We start from the raw sequence: 21,738 nt of genomic DNA, 5'->3' as shown, positions 1-21,738 counted from the left end.
CTTGGTGCAATCCCTGTTTTGGTAATCCGGGTTCCGCGGAATACTCTGATATAATGTTATGCCTGCAGGATGTACGTGGAAGGAGAGTTGCCCTTGTCGCACGGCTCAACGGTCCGGATAAATCGCGGCGGAGAATAGAACACGGTGTGGCGGATTCTTGGCATCTTAGGCATACATCCAGTGCTATCTTCTACGTGCAGCTGCAGCTTCGTTCCATTGGTACGCGCATGCTCGACCCAGAACACAGACACAAACGGAGCAAAGTTTTTTACCCCCTTTAAGAAACACCGCGAGTGTTTTTTTCCACCGGTTTTCCATTTCCCGACGGAACCGCAGTTTAAACCATATTAAAAACCCCAACGACTCGCAATCAGAAGCGACAAGAATGGTCCTAATTTTTTCTCGGTGTAAATTGTCTCGGAGGGGAATTGACGCTTTGTTTATTTCACGGCAGCACTGCCGGTCAGTGTCATTAATGGTTGTAACATTGACGAGACGTTCCGCACATTTTTCAAGAGAGTTTGAAGCGTCCTGTGGATGGATCAAAACGAAGTTGTGGTGTTGAAATTGGTCCAAGATTTATTGACCTTTGTGTGTTCGGAATTGTAAAGCTTAGACCTTTGCTTTTACCGGCCACCATCGAAGTCGTATACAGTCGATTGTTCCGTTGCATGTTCATGTCTGGCTTCAATTGCGTATTTATTCCTGGATTGTGCGGACGTCGTTGGTCCGTCGTTAAGACTTTCTACGGCTGGCACGCGAGGGAATTGAGCACACGATGATTCGTACTGTTCACAGTTTTATTGCCCTACGACCACGGCACAGAGAACGAAGATTGCCCCTACCTTAGTGTAGTTTTTAGCAGAACTGAGAACGTCGGTCCGAACGTATGCGCGCATTGTCGTGCATGTACCGCGTCTGCATAGAGCTGCAGTGTGAAATTTTCATTACGTGTTTTGCATTCGTCGGATGGAAACTGAGCGACACACGCGATGGAATAACTCCGGGACGTGTGTAAGCCCGACGGTTTCGAGCTGCATGAATTTTCCAGTCTGTCACCCAGCTTCGGTGGCCATATCTTAGCTTGCCCGCCATGCCCTTGCATTTTTATCCCATTCTTAACTACGTCCGGGTCTGTCCGTTGTTCGGGTCTGTTTCCCAAAGCGGGTGACTTTCCTCTACGGAATTTTTCCTTATTCTTCATTCTCCCTTTTTCCCCGCTCGGTGCAGTCGGTACACACCGTCCATATACACGAGTGGGTACGTAAATCAATAGGCGAGGAGGATTGTGTGCTGTGAACACACGCGGTACATACATACATAAACGCGTGCGGTGGTACTAACCGGGGAACGTTTCAATTCTACGTTGCAAATCATTCGGTAAGTGCAAACTCGTTGACTGGCAAGGCAAACAGAGATGGTTGATCGAAGATACGTCTTGCAAGCGCTAGCGATTGGTAGACATTATACTCAAGAAGTAGATTCCGATGAAAACGACGTAGTCATTGGATATATCGTCTAATTGTTAGGTTTAATGCACGATAACTCTGAGACGGTGATAACTGAATGGGGAAACTAAACATCAGCGTTGAATGCAGACTCGGCAGTCGGAACAGCCGGCTGCTATCGTAACTGTTTCTGAGACGAATCTCTGAGGCAGAAATCAGAGAGAAGGGAGAGTAAGAGGTGTATATGTATATTTATACGAACCCAAGATCTTGGATGTGGTGTCTGGTGGCGTAGTGAATGCAACGCTTACAGCTGAAAGCGCTAGCTTCCGTGTGCAGTGGTTGACGTTACTATGGGGTGGGGGTTGACAGTCGGAGCGATAACATTCACAGCCCCGGTGGCACTGTTTACTATTAACACCGGCGTAGAAAGTTGCCCGCGACGAAAGGACTTTGAGTGGAGCAATAAGCGCTGTCATTTGCCGGCGTCACGATCTAGGATCTTGAATTGCGGGAAAATTGCTTTTACACTCCAATTAACAAACGGTAGTCTTTTAGACGCTGTACTCTGGAGGCCGTTTGAAACTGAGAATTTGAAATTCGACCTGAAGAGTCCCACTTATCACTAAAGTTCGGATTTTGCCCTCTGGACAGTGTCCACTCGTCCCATCGCTGTCACCAATTTTACGTTGAGTCAAGATTCGAAGCTGGAGGTTTCCGTTCTTCACAATACCCTTTCTTTTCCGTGGCGGATTTTTCTCGCAAAACCAGATCTGCAGCGGTTGTTGATACGTGTGTTCCATTCATCCGTCCATTCGTTAATCCGTGGTAAGCTGAAACGAAGATTAGGGGATTTGGAGCTATTCTCGGCTCCTTCGTGGTGGTAGACGGGTATGTACTTAGCACTGAGATAGGTTCGTAGATAGCCGGAAGTACACGGACACACGTACCAGAGAGTTTCGCGCGTATGCGTTCGCCCTTCGTACAACCGCGAGTAGCAACGGCACCGAGGTACAAAATTACAACAGGAGAGTAATTAACGTTTGCTGCACCGACGCTGGTCCGCTGGCACTCGCCCAGCGATTTTGTAAATATTTTTGACGTTCCGCCTAGGTTTACGATGCGTACCTAGGTTCTCTTGCCCTTCGCGAATACAGCGTAACGTGAGCGCGGAGACGTCTTTGTTTTATGTCTGGTAGTAAAATGTTACGCTCTAGAAATGAGATTCGATCGCCAGCTGTGAAAGCTACTGCACCTGTCCACGGTCCTCAGTCACGTCTGCAAATAGTGCATTATGTATAACGTGAAAAATTCTACGAAGCGGTCAGAGGAAAAAACTGCTATTTCTATCGGTGATGGGAATTCCGTAGACGACAGGTGACGAACAGAGTAAATTTCATGCGGTTGGACGGTGTTCGAGCGAAAAAGTATATCGTTATCAATTAAGCCTCGCGCGGCATCTGGACCGGACAAACGCAAATAAATTGTTCCGCTGTCTGGACAAACATTACCTTTCGTAGGACACGTTTCGTAGAGGCAATATATTTCGGAGCGAGCCTAAACCACCACCCTTGGCGTCAGTCACAGACGCACTCCGGGACGATTGCAGTACTTTTATGGTTCATTTTTACGAGCTCAGCATCAGCCGCCGCTGCTACCGCTGCAACCCCACGGCACACTGTGTAAGGCGCATTCATATTACGTTTACTTTACACGCCATATCACGAAGTGCAGTGTCGCCGTTACTCGCCTCGCCTAGGATTGCTTTTCAAATTCCATTCGATTCAGATGCAAAGTGCCTCTTGTCCCGACCCCTCGAAATTCGCGTCCCACCGAAAAACTGAGAGGCAGAGTATCGCTTCGACGAATTTATCGATATCCCTTATTGTCTGCGGGCATGAGGGAACATCGTACTGCCGACTGCTGATTACCTGCAGCACGACATTTGACATCTACACATTGCGCAAGAGACGCGGGTTTATCCCCCGGGGAATCCGAACCGATTTGAATCCCTCGAAAATCTACCATCTCGATTCTCCCTATCCCATTGTCAGTGTCACCAGACGCCGGAGACACAGGTAGCTACACAATTTATCAGCCCTATGTCTTGTCTCCCTCCGAATGTCTGTAAAACTTTTTCACTAGCTTAGCGTCGTGTTAAACTCCACCGACGACGATCGAACCGTCACTCGTCAGGCTATTTAAAAATTGGCTTATCACTCGCACTATTGGATGATTGGGTCGCAGACGGTTCTGCTGTCACCACCACTTTTCATCCCCTTTGTTCCGATCCAGAGAGCTTCCATCTCAAAAGTCGTCTCACCCGGTTGAGCGACTAGAAGCTGTCGCATTGTACCAGAGTTACAAACGGACTGCACCGACGGAATAAAACTGAGTTTATGACTTTCTTGTGACACGCGCGACGTGCGCTGTAACGTGGTCCGAGAACAATTCTACCTCTCGGATATAGTTGCTACCTTCGCCGATCGGAGCTGGGCTGCAGAATGCAACTGTATCGCTTTTTACTGCGAGGCTTGACACACAGCTTGGATGATGCAGCTGTAGATGTACAGACCTTGGAAAGCTGGAAGTAAAGAGGATTGAGAATTTCAGACAGCTTGAAAAGTATGGGATAGCCGTGCTCAATGTGCTGGGTAGCTGAGACGGTAGCTATTTTTTTTTTTTGGTCGTCGAAATCTGAACCGAGGTTTTGCCGATGTCGTGACAGGCTGAACAGCTCTAATAAGCCAGCCATGGTTCTTCGGTTGGTAACAGGTACTGTACATTACAGAATCACCTCGCAAAAAGTGAAGCCACGAACGAGCAACGCCGAGCGGACTGAAGATGTACCTCGGGCGTTATTAGAGCGGACATTTGACGTGATATAATACCCGTAAGTGCCTTCTCCATTAGCAGCTCGAGTTCCTTATTCAAATTATGTCTGTTCTGCCCAGCCTAACCCGCCAAGACAAGCCCTATTAGTTACACTCAAACTTGCCCTCTTCCCCTTTCGCGGCGGTTTGGCTGCTGCGGGAAATCGTCGCTTGTGTATGATGAATTATACCTCCAACCACCGTCAGCCTTATTGCCAGAATTGAATACGCCCTGGTTACTTGCGTCGGCTTGACAGGAGGCCGAACAGCACCTTCAACCCCCTAATTGACGTAATTCCTTTATAATACGTGCGTAGTCCAAATTAACGCTCTAAACTCATCGATGGGCTGCGTTGCGTCAATCCATTTTCGGATCCTCAGATATACGATTCATAGTTGCTGAATGGAGTCTGGCGGAGCGGAGGGTGACGTTGGGTCGGAGTTGGGTAACCGCAAAAGTTGTTCTCGACATCGGAACCTACGAGTATATTTCGCTACTGTAACCACAAAGCCAGGAAAAACGGCTAAGCAAAGCAGTTTCTAATTTAGGGATGGTTTTGTCAACTTTTTATCACGTGGAACATAAAAATGGAACTACAGTCAGCTAATTCTAGATATGCCCAGCTGACGCATCCTCGCACTTTTATCCACACACGAGTGGCCTCGCTGAATTCTGTTTGCATTATTCTAACGAAGCTCAGCACATCGTTGCGCCTGGATTTCAAACACCCAGAGATAGATATCGCACAGCACCCTCGTAATTTTTTTTTTTTTTGCTTTACAAATTTTTCTGCTACCTTTATAATTTTCAGGAGGTATTTAGCGACCCGCAAACGAATCTCTAAAGCTATCTTCTTCCTCTTCGTTAAATTACTCTGCTAGAATAAACAGACACCCGGATGAAACGTATAATTGATTGAATTACGCTTCGGCTGAGTGTTGCTCATGCCTAAGACATCTATTATTCAAAAAGCGAATTTCTCTCAAGGCCTGTAAGAAAGCTGGTAACTGATACGCTCCTTTCGCTTCGTTCGACCAGTCAGTTAGCGAACTTATTACGATAGGTTGAATAATTCAGGAAAATTAGGGAACGTCACGGCGGTAATTATCCGTCACTCGTTGACTAACTAAACGAACCTACGCGATCTCGACGCCACTCTTATATTTCGAGTGAAAAAACCCACGTCCTCAGCTTTCAGGTACGAAGTTATTTTAGCTCATAAAAATCATCAGTGTAATTTTGGCTGCCGGTTATACCGTACTGCCAATCCCGTTAGAAAGTCTTTCCGGGAGCTGTTCAGGGTTGTCAAGTTTTATTGGATTCGAACGGCGTGTTGCGTGATAAATATTTTGACCGAAACTGGACCGCTGATTAATTGTTTCACGCCGAGAAGAGTGAGAGAATGAAAGCGGGACGGAAAAGGGGTAAATAACCAAATTATTCTGGCAGAAATTGGCGAACCAAATCGCGCTCCTTCTCCTCGATCCCAACGGGGGTTGAACGATGTTAGTGCGTGTCCAGGACGGACTAAGATTAATTACACAGATCCAGAAGTATCGCCTTTCTCGCACTTCGTGCCCCTGCTGAGAGGAAAGCAGCGTCGAGTTTTGCTACTCTGCGTTACTGAAAAACCCCTCTGCATTACCGGAATCACTGCTGGTTCCAGTAAAGGTTTTTCCGAGCCAAGACACACGTAGAATTTATTCATTGCTTGTATCGAACAGAGCTTGTGTTACAATACGAGCTCGAGAACACGAGCAAACTCAAATTCGCGAAGCCTCGTCGAAACGCGGACACGAAAAAAGTTTGAAAAACTAAAAAGAACCAAATTGTAGAAAATTACTCGGCATTTGCTATTCCTCCATCTTTTCCCAGGGGTAATCATTTCGTAAAAATTTTCTCAACAACCTGATGAGCGATACCCACAGGCGTAGATCGCGAAGGTTTCGAAATGAAATTACCCTAGAATACGTATGTTTTTACCCCGCAAAAAGAGAGTACTGGAAAAAATTTTACCATTTTTTTGACCAGTTGATGCGCTTTACCCACAATGTTGACGCTTATCGTTAGCCGGAAATATTCGATGTGCTTGACGTCGGATGATATGGGCTCGTGTATAATCTAATGGGACTAATCAAAGGGGCATTTCCGCGAATTAAACGTTTCTATGCCAGAACAGCCGCCGTAATCTCTAGTCCTAGACGAGATTACAAGCGGCTCGTATACATATACAACATCAGCTATGCGAAACTCACCACCCACATACCGTGTACACGTATCTTGTGGTTCACCCTTCACCTTGTCCAAAGTTGTGATTCAAACTCAGAGGATACGACCACACGTTCCCTTTATCAACTTTATACGATATATCAATGCGCTATCGACTTATCTGGTATTTGGCAAAGGACACTTCACTCTGACGCCCAAACGTGTACACGTACAAAATTGCGTTTTTTGACAGGTTAAACAGTGGAATATCCATAATCAGGATACTCTTTCCTCCAGTGATTTAGCCTCTTAGCCCCGATCTCCCTTACGATCTTCGGAATTGACACCCTCGGGGATGAACGCAGGGAAATGGACGTACGATAGCGAAGGGTTGACACGATGTGAGGTTTCTAGTTCAGATCTCTTCGCTGATGAATCGACTAGCAATCCAAGGCCCGCAGTGAACATTGGCGGCAGCCCGCACAAGTGCAGACCGAGGTACCGCAGTCCATTCGCAGATCTCATGGCGCTTAATAATAACGTAACCGGGCGGGATCCAGGACCGGTGAATATGGAATTGAATGTCGATGGAGTGGCCGATACCCGCGGGCTCTTCTTGCGGAACCAGCTGAGTCCCATCCCGCTGCATTTTGGTATCTGATGCTCCAGTTAGCCAACTTACTACTCGCGCCTAGAGCAGAGCAGAGCAGAGCAGAGCAGACACACGGAGGGAGAGAGAGAGAGAGAGACTTATCTGTGTAATAGATTCCCACCCTTCCAACCCCCGGGCAACGAGTGCAGCATTCGCTGCCAGCCACCCCGTCATTCGACTTATTATACGTGCAGCATGCAGGATCCGAGCCAAACGACGTGTGCATCCTGCGTCGATATGGAGCAATGCCTAGTCGATAGCTCGATGGATGGATGGGTGGATGGATAGATTCTCGTTCAGAGGAGTGGTTATTAGTCATCCACACCACGGTTATTCCCCCGTCAATCAATCACCCGAGAGATCCTAGCTACGGCTAGGAGCTACCGATTCTCCTGCATATGACGATGAGTAATGCATTTCTATTCACCGTATGTAGTCCCGCAAATAACTGACAGTTTAAAAGTACGATCTGTATTTTTTTTCCTTTGTTTTACTATTATTTTTGTTTTTCAACAGAGTACCTCCGATATATCAGCGAGCGATTTATTGCTGATTTGGAACAGTGCGATTAAGTTGTAAAACCGTGTTTCTCGATCAACCTCGCGAAAGTTATACCGTTCATGCAAAAATTGAGCATTCGTGGAGAGATGCGAAAGCGCAATATTTGGCGTTGCGATGCGTTGGCAATTTTTAACAATCGTTTGAAAATCACACCTACAGCCACATATTGTAACGACGGGTAACGGAATTTATGCGCGATGCAAAGGTACGGAGGAATTATCGGGCGGAAGGGAAGACTTGTACATCCGACTCTCGAGGGATAGCAAAATGAATCCTCGAAGACGGACTAAATAGGGAAGCTGAAAGAAAGAAAAAGAACTTGAGGATGGTAAAAAGAAGAAGAGAAAGTAGACGAAGAAGAAGAAAAAGGAGTTGGGAAAAAAAAGTTGGCCAACTCAGCACCGCGAAAAGGAACAAGTAAAGTCCCGAGATTTTGATCGGCAACTTCAGTCACGTTAACGAGGAGTTTTCCCCGCGGATTCACCATTGATTTCCAACTCGATGCAGACGTACGTATTTCGAGGGTTAAAGGTTGTGCCCAAAAATTTGGAATAACGACGGACGAAAATGACCGAAATGAAACATCGGAAATGGAAAATCTAATTTATAGAATTTGAAAGTATAGAAAGTCGAAATATAGTGGAGTAAAAAAATGTAAAGGTTAGAATGTAGAATGCTTGAATACAAGACCGTAAAAATTCGTCTCGATGATACCATATCGTATACAGATTTTAGATTCTTTCCTTGTATATTATGACTTTTCTGTATTTTGACTTCCTATATTTTCAATATTTTGCACCCGGACTTTAAACATTTTAATGATTCGAAGAATTACATTTCGGCGTGATTGAAAATTCGATATTTTGGTCCTTCCATCAATCGGCCATTCCAACCACCCGAAAAATCTGTGAATATAACAAGTACCTCGACATGACGAGGAGGGAAGTTCCATCGGTGGCAGCGAGGCACGCGGAGATCGGGTCGGAGCAATTTAACGGTGGAATTCGTGGCCAAAGAGATGGTGAATTTAAGGCATAAACTTTAGCAATTACCGAATGTTCCCTATCCTCGTGAAGTTTTCCAAGTACCGGGAGCGCCCGCCATGGCGGTCCAGAGGCTGGATCCTCCTCTCCAAGCGCGTCGAGGGGATAGAGAGACCCGGGATGAGCGTCGGCCGAGGGCCAAACTGGGACTTGGTGAGATGCAATAGCCCGGAAAAGTTTGAGCGAGTGCATTGCCGCATAAAATGCCGGGTGGCGAAGGGGCGAGGAGGCTTCTTGTAAAGTGGAAACCAATGTCACTGTCGCGGCGGAGCGAAATGCAGCCGCAATATATCCGTTCGGCTTTATATTCAGCTAATTCCATTTTCCGTGCCAGCTTCTCTTCGGAATTTCCTTCACCTCGACTGCCAGGCTTATGGTAAACAACCTTCTTCCTTATCTTCCCCGAAGAATTGTCTCTTGTACCTACTAGCGTGAGAATTAAACATTACTCGTGTTTTCTTAGGTCTTTTCCTATTCTAGAGCCGCAGCTTTCGCCATCTAATGTCGTCTTTTCTGGTTTTGAAAAAATTGGAAATCGATTTTAATTTTTTATTTCTTTTCTTCTGTTGCAACGACGTGAAAATCACACTGGAGACTTCGAGTTTCACCTCACGAAATAAATGAACGACGAAATGGTTCATTTATTGTCAAAGTTTGTGTCTCACTACAGCGAATTTTGTGGAAAATGAAAACGACAGATGGTCATTTAGGTAGATCGAAGGATTGCGTTTGTGGATACGACGGTAATGCGATTATTTTGGCATCTACCGGATAATATTTAAACCCCGTACGTTACGTAAGAGCCTGTGACAAGGTTGCGCCGTAGATACGATTTGGTTCATACTTTTTAAAATTCGTTTCAATTTTTTTTTTCACTCTGTTCTTTTGGGACCGGTTTATTTTTCATTTGTTTTTTTCCCGATTCCACTTGAATTTTTCATTTATTTTCCTTGTCTGTTGCTCCATCGCTGTTCCTCTTGTTCCTCTTTGATCAACGTATTGATCCAGTATCTCATTCACCGTTTTTCCGACAATCGTACAATTTTTATTCCTTTAATGTTTTATTATTTTTTATTTTGTTCAAACCAGGTCATCCGCTAGGTGCGAATGAGAAGCAGAGGTAAGAGAACCGCTGGACACTCGGCAAACAGCCACTCGCCGACGAGCACGAAAATTGATAGTTCTCTCATTCCACACTTGTCGAAGTTTTGTAAATCCATACTTCTTTCCATTAATTCGATATTTAGTACGAATGAAAAATTTAGACTACGTAGTCTGTAACGATAGCAAAATTATTAAACAAAAACTTACGAACTGAACCAGAGACAATTACATGCATGTTTATATAAGCTGAAATTATCTCACCATCAAATTTATATTTTTAGTGACTGAGATTTAAAGCAATCAACAAATTTTCCCAAAATGAAAAAAAGGGGATTTAAATCTAGTTTGCAAATCATTTAACGGATTTCATTATCTGACTTGCCCATACTTGAGAATTATAAGTCACAGCCGAAAGCTGGAAAAATTTCGTTGCATCTTTGGATCGGCTGTTTGGTTTCTCTTTCAATGGTACTTTCTGAGTCTCTGATGTCCTGATTAGTCGGAAATAGTGGTAAGGTATCGGTTTCTGGCGTACAGAAGTCGATCTTGCGGAATCAGGTTGAAATATATAAAAGCTGTGGCGGTCTGGAGTGCGGAAACAGAGTGTAAGGAAGGAGTTTTTTACGGAGCGTCGGTTGGTCCTCACAGCGCAAAAACCGGCCGTTTCTCAGTCCGGGGTATAATAGGGAAGCTAGTTTGAAGAGTGCGAATCACTCGGGTTTATCCAGAAGCCATTGGTACATCCTCTTCCTCCGTTTCTCCACCTTAATTCATACACGAGGAGAAAACTTGAACAGCAGCAGGCTAATCCACCGTTTCAAGCCACTCGAAAAGTTTCAACCAAAAGCACTATAAAATTCAAAGCACTAGCTTACTCGCAACTGGATTATCCGCCATTGAAATCTCTCATAAACACTTGCAGAAGCTTCTTCATAATTCGCAATTTCTCCTCACTGCAATAATTATTCCGTCTCCCTTTCTATTCGCATATCGTCGATGTAAAAAAATATTCTTCTTTTTCTCACAAAAAATAATTACGCGGCTGGGTTGAATCGCTGTATTCCCAGTCTGACAAGGCGTAAACTTCCCTTAAACTCGTTGTGTATATAAATACACGTGTATGAACGACGGAAATTGAAAAAGTTTGGCTAGATTCGTCGGCGGTCTTTTCAGGCCGTTTCGATTTGCCAAACACACCGACATGTTGAACAGCCTACCAGTTACGAGAAGTCTTTCCGTGCGCGGTCACTGAATTAATTGCAAAGAGAATATTATTCCGACTTTAAATATGCATTCTCAAATTCCCGTACCATGTTCCCGAAATGCTGCCACAATTTTGCAATTTTCAAAATAGAATAAGAAGTATTTTTTCAACTGCAATTAGCATCAAACAAGTTCGCTACTCGAATTGGAATCAGTGTCTGTTAATTAATCTGAATCCTAAGATTTTTTAGCAATCACCCGAAATGATGGGGATGAGAAGTACAGAAAGTCATTTATTTCGCTAAATGTGTCCGGGTTAATGGTCCACAATTGAACTTTGGCAATTTCGAGCCTGCAGGTTAGTGTTGTACAGGAAAGCAAGAAAAGCAAGAAACACTTGGTGAACAATATTTAAACGCAATATTCAAATGATTATGAGAGTATACAAGTGCTTGGGATGACGTTATAACAATTGCGTGTATCATCAACGGAATCACTTGTTTCATTATTTTTGTTGTAACATCCTAGCATCCGCTTTCAACCCTAATCGGTCACACCTTAGTAGAATCGTAATGATTTTTTGCGTCAAAAATGAGTTCTAAAAATCTAAAAGAAAAAAATATCCAGGTATTGTTTAAGGATCGCTGAAAAAGTTCTCTCAGTTTTGCCAGCCAAAATTGATTGTTTAAATATTGTAAAACATCGGCAAAGTTAAAGAAAGTGCTAAATATGTCGAAAAAGGACTTTATTGCGCATGAAGAATGGCGTGACGAGGCCCATTTCCACGACCAAAGGTTTCTACGAGGAATTTGAAGAATGTCCGGGGTGAAATTCACCGATTAGGGTTAAAAAGACCTTGAGCAGTAAGTCTCGTTCCGTCCTTCCAAGCATAACGTGATCAAAATAGCGATGCACCGACGTATACGTACACGCATACGTATGAACGTACATATATAAATGGATATAAAGTTTGGTGAAATATGATCCAACCGACGGTTTCTTGGCATGGTTGTATTATTCGAATGATTGATAACGACGAGGACTTAGGAACCGCGGGTGGGAGAACTGAATGTGGAACATTTACACTGCGGCATTGATATTATGGTCTATACGACCGTATTTCTGGGTTCAGTCGAAGTCCGACGTTACGTCGTGTTAATAAAAATAAATACATGAAAAATACGTCCCCACACCTCTCATGTCGGGTAAATATTCAACGCTGCAATAAAGCATCTCGGTATGAATGTGTGTATGCATGTGGGTATAAGGTACGTTGTATGTGCGGATAGCAGACTGGCCGAGCGTCCCGACGCCCCAGACTTACCCCGCATATTGTAGGATTTATCATGCTTGGATTTGATGCCGCAATAAACGACGTTATAGAAAACTGCCCCCTGATCTCTGCGAGCTGCTCAACCCTCGTACAATCTTTGTCTCCTACGGTTAATCTCGAGAATGTTCTGTGGCGGAAATTTAAGCATGAAATCCGGGCCCGCGGTACGGTTGAAAAAGAATCGCAAATTGCATTTACCGAAATTTATGCTCATAGGTATTTCGAAGAGAACACAAGATCCACCTCTGTAAATTTTCTTACTTACGATACGTATGAAGTTCGGCCATATTGGAGTTACATTTGTGATAAAACTGCCGTAAAATTTACCGCCTTTTTCACGACCCTTCGCTTCAGTTCAGGGCCGAAGTTTTTCGAACTCCCGTTATGAGGTTTCAATCTTTGGGGAATTCACCGAATGGGATTCTCAGTCTTGTAGCATTCTCAAAACAGACGATGAGCGCGCTGCTAGTTTTTTCGGAAAGTTTTATAATTATCGATTCAGAAAACACTCGTGGACAAATTCTTTGCCGACAACTGATTTATCAGAGTTCTGTGCCATAGTGAATAGCTATATTTCTGATCATTGATTATCAACGTGAAGTGGTTTTGACTTGATAAAATTATCCAAAAATTTGATGCTTAATGGGTTACAAAAATAATTCCAGACGCTCAGCAAGGGCAAAAAATTCAAGAACCAAAGTCTTCAATTCAATTCTTCTTCCCGCCCAAACAAAAAAAAACAAAAAAAAAGAAAAATGTTTCCCACATACTGAAATACGTGAGACACTACTAAACAGAGTTGAAAAAGAAGAAAGTGAGCTCCTATAGAAATATTTCTTCTAAAAATGATTATTTTGAACCATGTCTGGGCCGAATTTACCTTTCGAATAACACCGTAGCGGATAAAGCGCGTTCCCCTCGTAATCCTTGAGTTGTCAGATTTAAGAATTCCCGAGGCTTACGGGGTACATTATGTATAAGTCCGCTCACCAATATCGGGGAGAAATCGTGCCTGCACGTCCCCTGAATCTCACAATAATTTTCCAGCAGATTCTCCTCGCTCAGGATCCAGCCCCGCCCCCCCCCCCCCCCCCCCCCGCCCCCGGTGAACACAGCCACCCCTCCAGTCTTCGGAGGTAATGCGGTAAGACGGGGTAAGAGTGTTCCTAATCTGGCTTAGCCGGCATTCCCCGCCCCGTTTCCGTTTGCTCTAGCCATTTCCCCTCCCCAGTTCCCGGTTCCCAGTTTTCGCATCCCCCCTTCTTCCGGTCGGTGCTATAACGACGCGCCAAAGTGTCCAAAGCCTCTGATCCAAGATTGCGCCTCGCGGTGACCAGGCGGCGAGTCAATCCCGGCAATGAGGAGAAACGGTGAATTTATCAGGCGAGGGTCCGGGACTCGGGGGCTGCTATATTTCTATTTAATCATCGGCTACTCGCGGAAAAGACGGAAATCGCGGAGAAAGTGGCGCGACTATGTGCTCCCGCTTTTTGTACCGTGTAAGCTTTTTCGTTTTTTCGTTCTTCAGACACAGCGTGGATGCAAATAGCCGCGGAACCGGGAAACGGAGTTCGAGGGAAATAAATAGGGAAGGGAGAGGTTAGAGTTGTTAATTTTACCCCCTCGTCTTGCCGGCGTGTGGAGGCGCATGTATTATTCCGTAGTGCGGCGGGTTGATCTTCGCTGTTTTGGGACCTCCGCAGGTTCCTCGGGCGAATAAATAATACAGGTGTTAAACCTTGCTTTACTGCTCTCATTTATAGGGCTTGTAGCTACTGCTCGAAAGCGTACTCGTTAAAAGTTATCTACTCTACCGCGCTCGGTATCAACTCGAGATATGCGGCAGCTTTGCTGCATGCGAATTGTAGAGAAGAACATTGTAGAAACTTTTATAACTGTTGCATTTTTCTTACTCGTTGATCGACAGCGATTTTCATTCGCTCGTGAAATTGTTCTACTTAAAAAAGTAACCGGTTTCAGATATTGCGGTGAAAAGAGTTGATCCAAGGTTAGTAACCTTCTTATCATTTTCCGAAATACCCCAATTTTGCAGGATATTGAAAAATTCATCGGACACGGATACAAGTAATTCAGTTTCAGACTTTCTGAAACTGGTTTCCATTACGGTTTCACAGGTTTTCTTTTTCTTCTTTTCATTACAAATTGACAGGTGACAATATATTCAGATAAATTACACGGTTAACTAGTGCATGAGATTCAACCTTTAGGCATCATTGCTATAAGTAGGTGCTTTGGAACGAACCATTGAAAACAACGAACCTCTGCACGGTTAGAAAAAAATTTAATTTTGGTGGACAATTATTTTGAAAATGAAAGATTAGCCACATGTAATAAAAAAAATGGTGACATTTCGGAACGCAACTTTGTTGAGAACAAAGACGTTTCATCGGTCGTTCAGACAGTCTAAGGGACGACGAACCGTCCGAACCCGACGGACATGACCTACTGCCGCAATCGCTGCTGACTAAGCACCAAAATAGTAGTGCTCGACCCATTTTATCGAGCACGCGGGTCTGACCCAACCCGCACCTCCACCCCTAGCTCGCGTCTTTCGCTTCTTAGTCGGTCCAGGCCAGGATCGCGTCTACGACGCGGTCGAATCCGCCTTTCGCTTGTAAGCCACGGTTTATGACGCAAATGCTACGTGAACGGATCGGACTTGTTCTCGAAAAATTCCACGTCTCAGCTGCGGTCAGCAGCCCATTTATTCGTCCCTTTTTCTATTCAACTTCCCGCTTATCCGTATTCAGAAAAGCGCGGAACTTGTGATAATCTCACTACGAAAGTCAAAAGTCAAGCTTTCGCTGGATGTCCATGTTTCCAGGCCTGGAAAATGAATTTTAAGTGAACGTCTCAAGGATCATGAATTTTTTATTACCCGCTTCGTTTCAATCAATCGGTGAAATTTTCATGAATTCGTAAATCTGGAGATTTAAAGCAAACTATCTTAAAGAGTCGCTCTCCAATTGTTTGCGAAAATGCACATTTATTCTCGTCTGAAAATACCTTAGAAACGGATAGATTGAATCAAATGAGATTTGCTCCCTTGGTTTGGCTTCATTCGAATTACAACCGATCAGAATTTGAGTAGAACCAGTTGATATTCATCTGTAAAAATAAAGACGCTTGTAAAAAATTCTCATATTCGCAAATAACGGAAACGACGTCGATTTGGGTGCTTGTTCTTTCAATTTGTTTTCTCCATCCAAGCGTAAATTCCTTCCGAGAGTACGACTTCAATTGTGTTCCTCTCGAAGCGATTCACCTCTGCCGATCAATTTCCACGCGATTTTTACGTGCACCTAAACCGAGTTTCGCTATTCAGGGAAGAAACTATCGTATAAGACATTAATCGCCGATCTTCAATTACCCCCTGTCCCCCTTCTCCGCCATCCCGTTCACCGCCATACCCTCTTTAAGGCCGGGGGTGCAATTTCCGCGGAGAGAAAAACAAATGTAAACATTGGAATGCCGATATGGGTGCCATGCACCTACAAGAGCCCGGGACATTAGGAAGGCACGTTGAACGGCGAACGCTGCGGAGGAGCGCGAGGCGCCCTCGCCGACGAAGAAGATGCGCGTGCGCCCGCAGGGGGTGAGGGTCACAATACGCCGGGTATATAACCGGGCGGATGCCGTCGGCCTCTAGTCTCGCGTTAACTGGCGTCCCGACGCCCTGCTGTAAGACCGCGAACCCCCTTGGTGCGATTTTTTGGCCGCAGTGACGCTGGTTGGATTTTATTTGTTTGTTTATTTTGGTTGTCCACTTTTCGTACGCGCAAATGGTGCGAAATTGGAACCGGGAGAGCTCGGAATGAGGAATTATTCTCGTTGAAAGAAACCGCGCGGTAAGAGGAGAACATGAGATAAATTCATCCCCATCTGTATATGGTGCGGCCGATCGGTATGGCTGTGGAATCGCTCGGTCAACCGGAGTGAACTTAAGTTTGTGACGCGACTGAAATAATGACAAAATAAATGAAAAATACAACTACAACGTGTGATTACTAATTTTTTTATAATCATACCAACCTGCGTTTAATCTGTGTAAAATATTTGCCGCATGATATACGAGTAAAATATTTTAAAACAGACCAGGTATAATATATGTATAAAAAGAAAATATGTAATTTAAGTTTTGAACCGTACAGGTATAGCACAACTGTGATTAGAATCGTTCCAGCTAATTCCGGCTGTAAAGTTGGTCGATACTTTTTCATAAAAATTTGTTTTTCTTTTCATCCTGCCCGAAATTTGTTTGCATATTATTGAAGAAGAGTAGTTGAAAATTTTTCCGAAAACGTCTTTTTTTTCGGCTCGTTAAATAAATCGGTACACCAATTCTCGGGCTCTTCTATTATATGCGGCAGACTTATGACCCGAGTGAGTTAAACTGTAGACGCTTTTCACCCCCTGGAAGTTCCGTTCTTAATGTAGGTCATGCTGCAGCTTACGCCATCCCGGGTAGTCGGGCGACCGGTTTCTGATTTACGGTTTCGCGCGTTTATTCTCGGCCTAGGTTCAAATGCATCTTAATTTTCAATCAGCACGCTCAGCGTTTGGATACGGGGGTTGCACAATTGATGACCCACCCGCAGCTACGATCAGTTCGTTCGGTATGCAGAAGCTTTATTTTTCCTCAAACTTCTTGACGTAAAGCGACAATCAAATTTCGAAACCGCTCTCCGAATCGATTAAATACGCCACAGGAAAGTAAAGCTTTCGGTGTCGTTGAATACTGTCGTTGGGAAGGAAAGATATAGGATTTACGGTTGGATATGTAAAGCGAAGTACACGTACGTATATTTCGTTTAAAAGAAAGAAAAACCATAAAAGGATCACGCTTTTTCCTCTAAGGGATCCGGGCGGCGCATCGTAACAACTCACTAGGTTCAATCAACGTGCATCAGGGATGGTGTATAATTAAAAAGTGAGAAGATTGATATGTGCGATATGAATCCTAACCCGAATACACACGCCAAACCGGTTCGTTTCATCGGGCGGGAATCGATCCGCGGGTGTGAGAAATAAAAGAGACGAATTCAATTAAGTTCGGAAGTGCTTGGTACACGCGGCTTTCCCGTTGGGGTATTGAAGGATCAGAGGATACACACGTATCGGGGTGTATAATCGAGAAGTAATAATTAAAAGTAAAATAGTGGAAATCACAGAACATTCGAGCCGACACCGCGGCAAGGGTTGTAAAGTAAATCGAACCGTTAATTACAGTCGGCGTCTTTAATTCGTGAGAATAAATGAAACGAGTTTGAAACCTCGGGGGTGATAAGGGATATTCAAACGAACCGACACCGTCGAACCGCCGTGCGAATATTACGGTCAAGTTCTCATCAAGACTCCAATCGACGTTCAAAGGTCACCGTTCAATTCACGAGGGTGAAAAATCCACCCCACGTACGAAAACCGTGCGGAATATCGCGCCGTGAGAAGCATGAACGGTTCTCCGGTTTGCCGTTTCAGTGTCGTGTTCGGCGAACGCGGCGAGCAACCGAGTGTCGCGCGGTAGAGCGAAAGATGAGACGCAGAAACAACGGGTGCTGCTGCCTCCAGGTGAAGAGGCCGGCACGCTCCCCTTGCGGCGACCCCGAGAGCGCCGAGCCACCCGGATGGTGCGTTTACGTCGCGGTCGCTCTGGTGGCGACAGGGTGCTACCTGAACGCGCTTGGCGGCGACTTCGTGCACGACGACATACCGGCGATCGTCCGGAACAAGGACGTGCTGGCCTCAAGCTCGGTCGCCAACATCCTGAGGGACGACTTCTGGGGCACCCCGATGCAGGACCCGAACAGCCACAAGAGCTACCGACCTCTGACCACTCTGACCTTCCGGTAAGTCGACGGGACGAGGAGTCTTTTTTGTATTTCCAGGTGGCGATTTTTCCCGAGTTTCACAGAGACGTTATCCTCCGCGGTTTAAGATCACACCTTTGTTCTTGCAGCGCATCTCTTCTTAGATGGAAAGCACCTAATTAACGTTGAAGCGGTCTTCCGTCGTCGAGTATATTGGGCTTGGTTTTTAATTAATCCTATTTATCAGGGTTTCGAGTCCTCCTCAGCGGCAGGGAATGAGAGAGAACCTCGAGAATCACGACTTTGTGTGCAAACTGACAGGGCCGTGACATAGTCGTAAGTTTGTTTGAACAGGTACGAGTGCCCGGTGCAAGGCGCAGAGCGGGGTATGAAAGTGGCGGGTTAAATTATCCTGGTCACTTTTACAAAACTGTTCTCCTATCGGAGGAGGTATTCCGTTCCCTCTTGGGCTTAAGCCGACTTTCCTCCTTCTTTTACTTCTTTTTTACTCAGCGGGGTCTTTTTTTACTCCTCATTTTCCTCTCTTTCTTCTCGGCCTCTTTTGATCCCCGGCATCGTGATCTTTTCCACCTAGTTGAGTTTACTACGGAAAGAAAGACTGTTTGCGCGTTTACTTTGTGGATCAAAAGTCTCTGTCAAGCGACATGCGCCTTTTTATTAGCAGCATTAGATAAAGCTCGTTTGGCAAGGTAAGCTCGCTGATCAAGATCGTTTTGCTTTGATGAGTAATTGGCATTTGCGCTTTTCACACCGGTGAGCCGAAGCTGTTCTCAATCCCCGGTATCATTTTTACGAACCGTTTCACGTGCTTTCCAAATATTTCCCCCTCGAGCAAAACACCCAGATTAGTCCAGATATGTCCGTGTAATTTCTTTTTCTCTTATTTCTCGTCAGGACACTGAGAGCCCTCAAAGTTTTCTCTTCGTTGGTCCGAGCTTGATCGGCTGATCTCAAAGTTCAACGGGATCAGGACGTCAGAGACTCGAAGGAAAATGTCGCGTCGCTTTCATCTCAGAAGCGCGCTGCTAGGTTCAGACTTATGAGCTTCGGGCGTATTATGACAAAGGAGGAGGAGGGGGAGGAGTAAGAGGTCGGAAGTTTCGGTCATTCGAATATGTCCGAAAAATATCGCGTAGAAACACCGTAGACGTGCCTTGAGCGTCTGGTTTACCGTGCAGCTCAAACTCGTTCCAGCTGAAAATAATCGGAATCACTGCAGCCACTGTACCGAGTGTTCGCAGAAATTGGCCTGAGCAGAAGCGTGACTTGCGGCTGAATTGGAGACACCCCGAAACTTCCGGCCTGATACACAATAGCGTCGTATCTCTTCTTCCCTTTCTCCGATCTGCTCCTCGACATTTCTTCCGGTTGGTGTAACACGACGTGCGTCATACAATGCCTCGGTATAAGTAGGCACTGCGTGCCACGTCCGCTCGCGCATTGTCAACGAATAGACGAAGCTCCGTTTCATCCGCCAAGTTGAACAGAAACTAGACATAAACGGGACGTACGGCTTGTTTATCGTTCCTACTACCACTCATTACGGCAGCCAAAATATCGTTCGGGTTTTTTCATGTTTGGCACATCAGCCAGCGGCCCGTTCCGGAAAGCTCAGGCCAGCAAAAATCCCCCCAAGACATTCAACCCCGCGAGCTACATGCCTGTGACAATAAGTCTCGTGTAGTGTGACCCCGAAGATGAGTATCCGTTCATTCGAACTTCACGACGTGACGCATAGCTCCACACGACTCGAATTTTCATACGAAATATCTTCCGAACGGATGTCGACCCGCAGGGTTGCCCTTTGCATTACGAATTCCAAAACGGAAGTCGCGAGGATCATGCGCATTCTTACGTGCTGGGATCCAACAATGTACTTCGTACCGCTTCGGTCTTTTTCGCTTTTGCAGATAGATGGAGCCTGCGTTCTTCGTTGCGTACTTTTTCTGGAAAGTGAGACGCTTCGATTGGCAAGTTTAATAATTGGCTCAAATTGCATAGAGGATAATTTCCACAGTATTTTGGAGTCGCTGGTGAAGAATTTATTGTCTAAATTGATACCAGACGTATTTTTTGAAATGAACTCGTTCATTTTCGGTAACCAGTGCCTCAACAAAATTTTTCAACCAACGTTTTAACGTAATCGGATGATGAGTATTTTTTTCTTCTTTGAACGAAGCATTTTGAATTGGAAAATTTTGAGGTTGAATTCTGACCGTGCAGCCTTAGAAATCTTCGAGGTTATGGTATTATAGTGAGAGTTGCATTTGTCATCCCTAATTCTGAATACCTGATTGATGATATTATTGCAAAAAATTTCCCGTGAGTTCATACCACTGCCTGCGCCGCGGTTTCAGTGAAGAAATCTCCACACTTTGCCGCCTGTTCCTCAGAATACGCAGGTGTAATATCCTGAACCTCTATCAAAATGTGCGTTTTGGCTCCACAAAAAAGGGAAACCAAAGCCTAAGCCGGATGCTAGAATCGCATTGAAGTTCAGATCGGGAAAGTTGTGCAGTTTCAGTGGCATAATATTAGGGGGATGGTGGTTTGTAGTAGGTCAGGATTTTGCGAGAGGAAGCACTCTCGTTATTAACCTGAGGCCCCTCTCTTTTTCTACCTATACGTATATCCGGACCCGCGGTGGATGTAAGCCAGTCAGCGAAGACCATCGCTCTTTGCTGGGTTTCCCCGTAACCCCCTCCCCAGCATCTCTTCTCATCTTTCTTCCCTCAGTTTTCTTTAAGACATACACCTACTTCCGTTTAGTACCCGGCGTTTCGTAGTCGTTGGAATATCGATATGTTCGTACGGTTTACGTATACATACAGACTACATGCGGAAAGTTCTGGCATTTTAGAAACCCGGCAGCACCGAGTTCCAAGCTCGCTAAATCCTCGGAGATTCGAGAAGACAAAACGGTCCTCTGAGAATTGACGCGAATCGTTTCTACCCGCTGTCTTATTAATGGAGGCCCGCTTTTTGCCAGACAAAGACGTTCTCCGAGCACTGGATACAATTTTTTCGAAACGTACGCTTACACGCCGCTTCTGATACGCAGATATCGTGGATAAAAAATCTTCAACAAGGATAAAATTGCAAGTGGTATTTTCTCGTCTCCGCAGTCTTCCACGTTTAAATCCACGATATTTCAGGGAATACGGTACATGTATATCTCCTGACTCTCCGGGTAATCGTGCTTTCCAGTGCCGCCAAGGGTGCCTAACCACCTCGGTAAATTTAGGAAAAGATTGGGCGACCCGGGACGAGTCAGGGTCGCGGGTTACTTCGCAACGGAATTATAAACGCGGTAAAAAACTGTGGGTAGAGAGACTGAGAGAGGTAGGCTAATTATTTTGCAAGAAGTGACTCGGCAAATTACAATTAAAATTGTTACCATTTCATGCGTACTCGAAAACAGGGTCCGAGACTAATATAATATGACTTTGGAATATTTACAGAA

General features: G+C 45.0%; 1 protein-coding gene across 2 annotated transcripts in view; it reads left to right on the top strand.

The window, feature by feature from the left end:
• Window positions 1–16,109: 16,109 nt before the first annotated feature.
• Window positions 16,110–21,738, top strand: part of LOC107219605 (protein O-mannosyl-transferase TMTC1) — a 145,328-nt gene continuing 139,699 nt past the window's right edge. The window contains exons 1-2 of one of the 2 annotated variants that reach the window (XM_015657873.2): window positions 16,110–16,545; window positions 17,305–18,293. In XM_015657873.2, coding sequence (XP_015513359.1) covers window positions 17,980–18,293 — 314 coding nt within the window. In that variant the 5' untranslated portion in view covers window positions 16,110–16,545; window positions 17,305–17,979. Of the gene's footprint in view, window positions 16,546–16,994; window positions 18,294–21,738 lie in introns of both variants that reach the window. The other variant, XM_046742537.1, reaches the window with a different exon arrangement.

Source organism: Neodiprion lecontei, chromosome 6 (assembly GCF_021901455.1).
Source record: "Neodiprion lecontei isolate iyNeoLeco1 chromosome 6, iyNeoLeco1.1, whole genome shotgun sequence".
NCBI lineage: Eukaryota > Metazoa > Arthropoda > Insecta > Hymenoptera > Diprionidae > Neodiprion > Neodiprion lecontei.
Note: the sequence above shows the minus strand (reverse complement) of the source record. Positions and strands in the feature narration are given on the sequence as shown.